This window comes from Hoplias malabaricus, chromosome 12, assembly GCF_029633855.1.
Source record: "Hoplias malabaricus isolate fHopMal1 chromosome 12, fHopMal1.hap1, whole genome shotgun sequence".
Taxonomy (NCBI): Eukaryota; Metazoa; Chordata; class Actinopteri; order Characiformes; family Erythrinidae; genus Hoplias; species Hoplias malabaricus.
Genome location: NC_089811.1, coordinates 6,299,597 through 6,311,017, shown reverse-complemented (window position 1 = coordinate 6,311,017; position 11,421 = coordinate 6,299,597). Strand labels below are relative to the sequence as shown.

Below are 11,421 nucleotides of genomic sequence, written 5' to 3'. Positions count from 1 at the left end.
TCTTTTCTTGCTGAAATGATTGATATTGGATCTGATGTAAATTTCACAATAATACCCATCCAGGGCAAAATGAATCTGTCTGTGACTGGTCAAATTCTAAACCTCGTTCTACCACAGAACATTTCGCTGACCACAGTCAATAATATTCTTCATCTTCTTGAGCAGTTGTCTGCTTTGCCCAGTGTGAATGTCTCTAGCATCCAGCTAGCACTCCTAGAACTCAATCTAACCATTAATGACTTGGAACAGTTTGGCAAACTATCCGGGGTATCGTCCTTGCCTGTGATACTATCAAACCTCAAGGATATTATTGACCTTTCACAATGTATAAATGCTCAGTCCCAGAACATAACATCTCAGATGGGACCCCTAGGGTCAAGTGAGGCACAGTGTGCTCTGAGGATTGCTGAAGGAGTAATTCGTTTCCTTCAGGTGATACCCCCATTTGAAAATTCCAAGGCAAATCTGTCAGACAATCTCCTTACGATATTTGAGCAGGTAATGAAACTATGGAACATGTCAAGCACAGAGCCTGACCCTTTCAGTGTGACAGAAAATGTTTTGCTCAATGCTCTGCAAAACATTGAAGAGAACCTTCAAAACTTCAGTTTGGACAATGACACCTTGACCATGATTAGGAAGAACCTCAGCTTATTGGAGGGCATTTTAAAAGTTGCAGTATATCAGCAGTATCCATACAACACAATCAACCAAACAATGTTGTCACAGCAGGTGTATGCTCCAAAGGTATTTGGTGACATTGCACTTTGGTATCTGCAGAGACTGGAGAATGCAACAAATGATGAATCATTCAAAAACCTTCTAAATCTATTTATTCAGATAACAGAAATGCAAATAAATATCAGTGCTGCTCAGGCAAATTTCTCCATGTTGGTGTCCAATCAGATCCAGGACTTGAACAATCATGTGCATCTTCCTCTGGATGAGGCAGATCTGAATAAAATCAGCAGAGCAATTGCAACAATATTGCAGGGTGAACAGCAACTAATAAAAATGAACCTTGAGATTCAAAAGGCTTTCTCTGACTCCATTGATGTCCCCATAAACATGAGTATAATTGATGGGATTGAAGCTGAGATCAGGAAGTACCTCAATTTGACACAATATTGGATAACAAACCCACAACTCTTGGCCTCCTTGGCCAACATAATCCAGTTTAACAACAGTTATGTAGATTTCACTGTCACTGGTAAGAACCTAGAGCAGCTGATCCAAGCAGTGACTCCATTCCTTACTCCAGAGGAGCAAGCCTACCTTGGGAATATTGAACAAGTCACAAATGCTCTGAACCAGGCCCTGCAACTGGCCGACACGGATGGTGGCCTGCAAAGTGAAAACTTCACTAAAGCTGTCATGGAATCTGTAAGGGTGGTGTTGAGTAGCGTCCACAATGGATCCCTTCCTTTACCTGGATCAGCATTTGACGATATCACAGCAGCACTCCACATTTCACTCCAGCTGCTTCTGAACAGTAACATGAGCAACGGCCAGTCTCAGGACCTGCTGGTGCAAGCTGCTCTAAGGGCAAAAGACTTTTTCACTCTCCTAGTACCAGAGTCTGCTGATGTCATTGTTCCAGCCGTCAACAACATCATATCATACATTAACATAACATCTCAGCCAAGAGGACCTGATGTATGGAGTGAAATGTGAGTAAACTGGTTTATTTACCCAGTTCTGATTATTTGTTTGTTTATTTGTTTTTTACTTATTTATTGTAAATCACTGGCCATTGGGTACCTCTGCCCTCCACATTTTAGTGCTTTTACTACTTAATAAAACTTATCCAGATAATCAACTTATGGTGAGATAGGATATTGCCGTAGGGAGCACATGAAAAAGTACAAGAAAGGAGATGTTCCAGGAGAATCATAAGGAATCATAAGGAATTATCGTTCACAAGTATTCAGGAAAATATGGTTTACAATTTTTAGTGTTGATTTCAAAAATGTAAATATTCTAGTAATACTGAGATATGTTTTTAACATTTTAAATAAAAATTAAGGATAAAAACAACAAATCTATTTCAAAATCTGCATAATTTGTTTAATTTTTTTCAGCATTATGGATGTGGTGAAAGGACTCCAGGATTCTTTGCCTCCTAATAGCACGGCCTTGCCCTATATTTCTGCTCTGCAGCAACTCATCTTTACCATCAACTCTCAGACAGGTGTGTGTTTTTTTTAAAAATTATATTCAGGTAATCTGTTCTACTTTGCAGTTTTATTTCTTTTGTTTCTTTTCTATATAAACTGTATTGCATGTGGTTTTATGCTTATCAGAGTTTGTATGGTTTCGTATTTACAGGCAAAACAAACCAGGCAGACTTGAATCTTAGCAACCTTGATGATCTCACCAAACAGGTGAGGTAGTTCAGTGGTTCTTTTTAATAAAAATGGTTTTAGATACAAAAGTCCTCATAGAACTGGCTTGCAACTCACTCATACATACAGACTCATTTTCATTTCATTATTAGCCTAAGATTCTCCATAAGGTAGAGCCTCAAAGACATTTTCTTGTTCTTGTGGACATCAGAAAAACTTTTTTTGCTTGTAGACATCCATGGAAAAAATGTATTTACTCATAAAATTAATCCTTAACATTTTTTTCTTAATTTACATGGTCTTTCTACTGACCAATACAGACTTGTTTTATATTGCTCTCGATAGTCCAAGGAAATGCAATTATTTTCTCAGTGACATTCTCTAGACATTTCTGAGAGCCATGGTGTTTGATTTTTTTTATGTTTTAAATTTTTTATTGAATATTTTTTTGGTTTATAGGACACTTTAAATTCATAATACTATTATATCCTTTATAAAGTTATAACCTTGAAATGTACCTAATAAAAGTGTTGTTTCTGATGTTTGTTCAGTACTACACACTGTTGAATAAATCTAAGAAAGTGTGCATTTCTTTGGCTCCCATAGCTTGCTGTTTTCCTGGATAGTGTAATACCACTCCTCCCAAATGACCAGGGTTGGACACCTGACACTCTCCAAACCTTAACAGAATCAATTCCAATCCTTGTTCAGATTCTCACAATGAATGCTGACCATCAGACCTTTCTAAGGTAAGAGACGTGTTGTCAGCTCTTGGTGATGTGGATAGTTACAACACTGTGCAACAGTCCCCTTTCTCATGACTCAGCAGTTCATACTTAGTTTATGTTTGGTGAATAGGTTGGAGAATACAACAACTGCTCTTCTGTCAGTCCTGAAGAACACCTCGGTGTGGGACACCCTGCCTTCCACATTAGATGTGGTTAAAAAAGTCTTGGATTCCATCGTACTGAGCGTAAAGACCCAAACGAGTAACTATAACCTCTATGAACTCTACTTATCGTTTTGCTAGTAATACAATAATTTGTTCATTACTATCTTCATAACATGTCCAATAGAGGCATATTTAAATATACTCCCTCAATGATCAGATAAACAGACAGTATTGTTTCTCTAATCTGTTTCCAGATGTCATCAGCACACTTTCAGATTTCTTGTCAGATGTGCTCTTGGTTATGAAACCCGGAAATGTGTCCTTCATCTTCAGTGAATTTCCACGAGCATTCCTGTCCACCTTAGAACTAACTCTAAAGGTCAGATCTACATTCATTTCTATTTTGGTAAAACTTTTATGCTTATCATGACGCATAGTTTTCTTATAGTGAGGAGGATGTAAATACACAAAATCAGAACCAACTGTTCTTTTTAGTTCCTTTGGAGCATGAATATCCCTTTAAGGGACATTTTACAAGAATTTCTTTGTTAACACAAGACCCAGTTTTAAAAGCTTTTGTGTCTCCAGTTATCTGCAAAGGGTTTGAAACATGACACAGGTAAAACAACACTAGTCTTACACAATATGCTGATGGATAATAGTCAAGCAGTCTGCTGTAAAGTTATGTACTTTGGTGTTGTTATGTTGTGCTTTCTTCTGTCTGGGGACACAACTACGATTGCTCATAAATGTGGAGAAAACAAAATCCAAATATTGATAGTTACAAATTAAATTATACTAGTTTTAATCAGATTTCAGTACATCATTTAACAGACATATATGGACAGGGTGCAGGTCGTAATTTGCTTGAAGTACTTCCTAGTCAGTTGTCCCCCAAGCTGTCAAGTGTGTATGTTTTCTGCTAGTCCATAAAAGTAAGGTTCTATTCTGGATAATATACTAAAATAGATTCTGTCCCTGTCCTTAGTTTTTCTCACATTTGTTATCTATTTTGTAAAAATGCCATATCAGCGTATTATCCTTACACCTGACGGTGATCTTGTGACTCTCCTTTAGGCTGCTATGAATGGGCAGGTGTTGAATTGCAGTGACGTGCAGATACTCTGGGAGACCTTCAGCGATGCAGTGGGGCTAAACAATAGTGTGTTTACTGTGTGGTGTAATACCCATCTTTTCCCAGTCCTGGAGCCTGGCAGCCAGAATAACACGGTGGGACATGGAACACTTACAGATGAATAAAAGTCAAATATAGACATAAAAATGTACTCTTGGTTAAGTTCATAAAAAAACTCTAAAATGTGAGCAGAGATCATTGTCAGCTCCAATGCTTATAAAAGGAGGATTTTCACAAATCTTTTTCAGAATTTCAGTGTAATTTAGTGGAGCCCTTGCAAAAAAGAGAGATGTCTGCCTTAGAAATAGAGATAAACGATTTTTCAGCATGAGCATACATTTAAATGTTGAAATAACACTACTACTAATAATACTAATTATTATTATTATTATAATACATTTCATTTATTTATTGAAAAAGCACCTTTCAAGATACAGACAATATACAGAGTAATTAATACATGAAATGTTTTAGTAACTGCTTTATATTAAATAGAGGGCATCAAAAAAATGTCAGGTCAGGCTTAAAACTGTGTAATAAAAATTCACTTATTTCATGCTCGATGGTTGAGATGTAAACAAAGCTAGTCAGAAAGGTGCTTTTTAAAGAAAACTGCTGATTGCAGCTTCCTGATCAGACAAACACATGTTTTAAAGTAATAGTGCGTATTTTACATAATCTAGAAATACTAAAAAAAAATAAATAAACATGGCTTTGGTCCATAGGCTTTTGGTGTTTTCTTTAGGAAAGCCTTTATGACTCAGAGATATATTCTTGGTGCAATGACAGAAATGAACCACTAGATTTCACTGTATACTTAGACTAGAGCCATTGCCAATTTTTATTTTCCCATGTGTTTTCCATATCTGCTTTACATTGCAATCATCTTCCCTGCTGTACACAGAGTGTGGACCCCCAGTTACTGAATGTCACCATAGAAGACATTGTGAACTCTCTGGAGAATCTTTACTGGGCCATCGGTTTTGAGTCTATGACCCTGCAAAAGCTGTCACAAACCCTTATGCAGAATATCTCTTCACTTAACCTGTCACTCTCAGATGTGGGAAGCCAGGTTAACTGGAATGGCATGTTCCTCCAGCTACTGGAACAGCAAAGGTAATAAGCACTAATGTGTTCACTACATGTTTACCGCACGTTCGGGGCCACGATATATAGATCATTTCCGTGAGAATCTGATTGCCACAAAAACTGGATACTGATGGATGCTTAGTTGTGGCTCACAAAAACCACTTCAGCTCCTTCGCTCAGAAAAACACACTTCCACTGCTCCACAGTTGTTACAATTAAAGTAGATTATATCTAATAATTCAATGATAATTTAAAAAAATGTATCTAATTATAATATACAAGATAATAGTGTGCACACACACATACAGAATCATGCAGTGAGATCTCTACTGTATTCAAACGTAGAGAAATAAGTTGTGGCAATATGTTATCACAGTTTACTTAGAGATATAGAATTATCAGCTCTAGACAACCTATACAACTGGATTCATGCAGACAAACACAAGATAGTGGGATAATTACATTTGCATTAGGGTTAATTTATTCTGTTCGACTCCAAGCCTCAAAATTGGCCAGAACAGATAAAGCAGCTGGTATTATTCTGTTATCTGTGTTTCCCTGCTCTTAAATTGATTTTGCTTTGTGTACCCATCTCAGTAATGAACTCAGTAGTGATATGAATCGCATTATGTATATCTTGGCAAATCAATCAATTTTGACTGCGGGAACATTTATACGCTGGGCATAGATCATTGACCGCAGCAGAAATTGTCCAAGTTTATTATAACATCTATACAAGTTTTCTAGCAATAAAATAGGTGACTTGATGAGTAATGTATTACAACTTTTTTATATTGTAGAAATTGTAACAGTATAAAAAAGCTTATCTACGTATGTGGTACTTTTGTACGTTTATATTGATTTTGCTGTTTGTACAGAAAGCAGGGAGATTATATTCTTTTAACATTCTAGCAGTAGATATAAAATGTTAAGCCTTCTGTTTTTTTTTTAAATTGTTGACTGTAGAGCTTTAATATATTTATGTCTCTCATTTACCAGTTCATCCCTTTTCCAAATGGCCTTGAAGAAGCTTGAACTGGAGGAACAACAGAGCACACTGACCTTGAGGCCATATGTCCTGGCACTGCAGAAAGCCACAGAGTATTTCCTACAGGATGGATACTTTAATCAGAGTGTATTACCAACTCCTCAGATTGTCATGCAGGCTGTGGAAATTGTCCTCACTGCGATGAATGTCAGCAGTGACGCTATAAATGCGTTCTTAAATAGCGACATCTTCACTACACCTTATGACTTCTCCACTGATGTACTCATAAAAAATCTTATCATGAATATTATTGACAAGAAACTGCTGGGAAACTGGCCTGTGATCTATGACCTCCTGAATCAATTCATATATGTAGAAAACACAAGCCTCCTCTTGGAGAAAGTCACTGAATTTGTTAGCTGGTACAACACTACTGAAGACAATGGACTGGACTTAGCCATGCAGATCTTAACCAAATTGTATGACATTGTGAAAGCAGTACTGCCAGGAGCCAGCGGATTCCTTGCTCCTATCTCATCATACTCCAACCTCTTCATTGACCTTACTGGCAATGCCTTGTATTTGCTGAGACAAATCACTAACACAAGCAACCTCTTTGGCCCCATAGACACTTATCTTAGTCCACTCGGCCTGGGACATAGGATACAGGGTATTGTATTACAAAACAGAAACCCCATAAAGAAGAGAGAACCTATAGATGATTTCTTAGACCTTATCAATGTAGATTACCAATCCTTAGCTCAGACCCTTTCAATCCCGCTCAGCTCTGAAGAAATTTGGGACACTATGCACATGTTCTTTGCTAACCCTGACCTTGCTGTTATACTGAAGGGCATGTCCAATAGTTCGGATCTGGACGAAACCATTGATACATACCTCGGTGTTCTGTCAAACTTGACTCTTCCAAGCAATGGGCAAAACTTTATAGAGCTGTTCATGCAGATCAGCAACGGAGGGTGGAGTCTGAATAATATGGGACCGTTGGCAGAAAGCTTGGGCAGAATGTTTGGCTTGCCTTTGACATTTTCTGAGGAGCCACCTCTGGGAATAGCTCACAGGGTTGAACAGCTGGTCCAGCAATTCACTTCTGCCATATCATCTATTGTCAACCAACAAAATAATGACACTGATCTTGCATTCTTCAAAGCCATGGATGGAATTCTATTGGAGAATCTTCCAGATAAGACGAATATCAGCTCTCAGATCAAGTACCTCCTTGAGAACATAACCACAATTATTAAATCAGGGTCACAATGTGAACTTATACCATTTATGCAGGCTATAGATCAAACTACTGATGCTTTTATCTCCCTCCTACCTCCTCAGGAACGTATATGTTTTAACATCTCAGCACAGATGATGAAAGCTCTTGCATTGCTTGTGTTAAAGCCAAGAGATTTTCAAAATGTGCTTTTTGCAGTTAATGAGATTGCTAATGCCCTGAATAACACTCTAACTCTTTCTGGTAATACCACTCTTCCAAATGGGCAGCCTGTTCAGGAGATCATCTATCCTTTCATACTGAACAGTGCCTTGGGCACCGAAATCTTGTTCAATCTCTCTGTATCTAACTACACTTTTAGTAGTGACCAAGAACGGGACATGGTTCTGACAGAGACATTTGATCAGATGACCTTCATCCTCCCGGTGGAAGTACAGGTTTACCTGCACCCTCTGAAGTCAGCACTCTTCTTTGCCCTATCAAATGTATCAAGCACATCCCAAATACCATCTGAGTTCTTCTATATCTCCCAGCAAGTTACCATGTCACTGTTGGCATCCCTAAACATAACGGAAAATCCTGCACAAATAGAACTAGCTCAAGTCCTGTTCACTGTTTCCAATGAAGTATCCACAGTCCTCTACGAGAGCCTGATGGCAGGTCCTTCCTCCATGCAACTTCCATATGTGCTGAGCTCTCTGAGAGAGGTCATAATGTCCTTCTCTTCATCACTGCCCCCAGAAAAACAGAAATACTTTAATATTTCTCTCAACTTCATGGATAGTGTAGCCTTTGCCCTAAACCACACCATCAACAGTGGGAACATAAAAGATGCGATGATCCTGTTTTCTAGCACGATTCACAACCTCATTGTCGCAATGCCAAACGTTAGCACGGACACCTCAAGGATTGTTTCTGACCTGGAAGACAACCTGCAAATGCTCCTTATTGCTCTTACCTCAGGTCAAGGCCCACTAGCTCAAAGCGCTAACGTAACTCAACAAATCCTTCTAACCATCCAGAAGTTCCTCAGCCTGTCAAACAACAGCTCAGAACAGGATCTGGCCAGACTGCTCCTGAAGGCTGCTGAGATGAATGCTAAGCCTTTTCTGATGATGAACAACACAAACTGGGCTGACAAGTAAGTTCCTGAAGTCATGCTACACTGGCAATGGTTATGAGGTTTTAACAAAATGAGGTATCTCTCAGGTTAATTGATCTCCTCTCATGTTTTCTGCCTGCTTGGCATTTACCCTGAATAACTGCTTACATCTTCAAAAGCAACACAGATCCAGGAGTGAGAAGAGAACTCATTTGGGTTCACGGAAATAAATTAACATAATTGATCCTTGCTTGTCTCATTTTTAGAATGCCGTATGCACAAATGGCTGTAGAACATTATGATTGAGTCAAGCAAAGTGAAAATGCTGAAAAGCATTTTTATTTAGTTAATATAACACATTTTTTTTATTCCCCCCCACCCAGCCTGCCACTGGTGCTGATGAACATTGCTAACAACCTCCCAGATAACCTCCAGTTTGGTCCCTTCAATAAAACCATCCTCAGAAGTTTGGCCAACGAATCTCCAGGTACATGAATGAATTAGCTTCCTCACACACTCAGTATCTCTTTTCATTCAGATTTGCATTAAAGCTCTAACTCATTCTCTGCAGCTACATTTAGCAAATTTCATTATGTCGTAATGGTATACGACCCATTTTGTCACATTTAGTTCTGTTTCTATACACCATATCTCTGCATAATACTAATTTGTCTAGCATGTAAAGCGCAATCAGCATGGGCACACTGTACATGACTCAGCCACTTGATTTCTCCAAGGACTAAATCTACTTTCATGGTTTCTGTAATCCCCATATATCTTAAAGAGCATGTGCATATAGTGCTTCATTGTTTTTCAAAAAGAAAATTTTATATTATGCGTTGGAATATCATACACAATAGGCTTAATGTCAGCTTTGGAAAATACTCCATAGCAAGCCAGGAGGCGGTCGGCCAGACTCCAAAATAAAAAGAGAGAAAGATCCTCAGCATCCTTATGAAATCTCATTACTGCAGTAAAATACTATCACGTCTCTTTTTCTTTCCCTTTCTCTTCAGATTCAAGCCTTGAGCTCAATCCTTCTCTCAGTTTATAAAATTGGTCAAACATATGCACTTCCATATTCCGTTAATTAAAATGTGTATTTAAAAATCAAGACCATGCCTTAAAACAAATATATTATACTTTTATGTTCTAAAAATTATTTTCCCATTTGCTACGGCATGGATGCTGCTGCACTGCTCCGGGGCCTGGTTCTCAGATGGTTCAGTTTTCCTTTCAGGTCATTGTCTGTTGAAAGTTCTTTATGTTCTTCCTGTGTTGGCCATGTAGCTGCTGGGAGTTGTGATGGTCAGTGTGCTCATAGTCCCAGTCCCAAATCTTATACAAATGTAATTCTAAAATGATGGCTAGTGGCTAAAATAAATATATTTTACATCACATTTGGTGCTAAAGCTAAAGAATAGATCTGTTACTGGTTAAAGATTTGGAGTAAAAAGGGAAAATACTGCGCTGGGACTTTAAGATATGTTATTGACTCATTTAATTTTTTGTTTTACAGTTTCATAAGTTTAGTGTTCTCTTCCATTTCTTGCTCTCCCACAATTCCTATAAACGATAAGCCACTTCTGAAGAATTATCAGCGTCCTCTACTTCATGCTGTCGTGCATTATCAGTACCACAGTCCTATTAAGGGAGATATCACTTTCGTATCTGTTTTTTTTTATACTGCTGGAGGTTTTGGAGATACAGAGGCGTGCAACAGCACAGAGTTCATGTACTGGCCTGTTGTCTTCAGGGGATTCTTTTAGCACGTCATTTGGTGCTCACTGCACAGTGAAGTTGCTCCGAATGTGGGGTTAGATGGTAGTAATGGTTCCTGGAGGGAGTTTGGTTTACTCTTGTTGATGTGATACGTGATTTTGTGTGCTGTTGTTTTCACTCTATATCTCTGTTTCTCACACGTTCTGTTTCCACAGAAAACTTGAAACTTCTGCTTGATTTGGCAGCCACTGCTGCTCAACTGCTCTTCTCCAGCTCGACAAATGACAACATCAGTGTTTTACTGGACCAGTTTCAGGCACAGGTTAGTATTCGAAGTAGCTAATTCATAGTCATACCCTAGAGCCTATATTTATATACACCTTCTAGATCTTAGGTTTTTACACTAAATATGCCTGTCACAATAACCCATTTTTCTGGTCTATATATTATCCCACAAATATATGCTATACATTTTATTATTGTCATGTGGCACAGTGGTGCAACAGGTAGTGTCGTTGCCACACAGCTCCAGGGACCTGGAGGTTGTGGGTTTGAACCCCGCTCCTGGTGAAGAGTGTGTTCTCCCCGTGTTTTTGTTTGTTTCCTCCTGGTGCTCTGGTTACCTCTCACGGCCAAAAAACACACATTGGTAGGTGGATTGGTGACTCGAAAGTGTCCATGGCTGTGAATGTGTGACTGTGTGTCACCCTGTGAAGGACTGGCACCCCCTCCAGGGCGTGTTCCCACCTTGCGCCCGGTGATTTCGGGTAGGCAAAACAAGCTAATAGGAAACACAACAATATTAATCACTTTATATAATTTGCCAAAGTAAATATCACGTCTTTAACAAAACAGTTGGGCGGCACAGTGGCGCAGCAGGTAATGTCACAGTCACACAGCTCCAG

At 38.7% G+C, this 11,421-nt stretch overlaps 1 protein-coding gene across 1 annotated transcript in view; it reads left to right on the top strand.

The window, feature by feature from the left end:
- Window positions 1-946: 946 nt before the first annotated feature.
- Window positions 947-11,421, top strand: part of abca12 (ATP-binding cassette, sub-family A (ABC1), member 12) — a 62,244-nt gene continuing 51,769 nt past the window's right edge. The window contains exons 1-11 of the mRNA XM_066685853.1: window positions 947-1,670; window positions 2,082-2,191; window positions 2,329-2,384; window positions 2,952-3,094; window positions 3,204-3,334; window positions 3,492-3,616; window positions 4,315-4,467; window positions 5,277-5,488; window positions 6,461-8,833; window positions 9,178-9,281; window positions 10,732-10,838. Coding sequence (XP_066541950.1) covers window positions 1,015-1,670; window positions 2,082-2,191; window positions 2,329-2,384; window positions 2,952-3,094; window positions 3,204-3,334; window positions 3,492-3,616; window positions 4,315-4,467; window positions 5,277-5,488; window positions 6,461-8,833; window positions 9,178-9,281; window positions 10,732-10,838 — 4,170 coding nt within the window. The 5' untranslated portion in view covers window positions 947-1,014. The remainder of the gene's footprint in view (window positions 1,671-2,081; window positions 2,192-2,328; window positions 2,385-2,951; window positions 3,095-3,203; window positions 3,335-3,491; window positions 3,617-4,314; window positions 4,468-5,276; window positions 5,489-6,460; window positions 8,834-9,177; window positions 9,282-10,731; window positions 10,839-11,421) is intronic.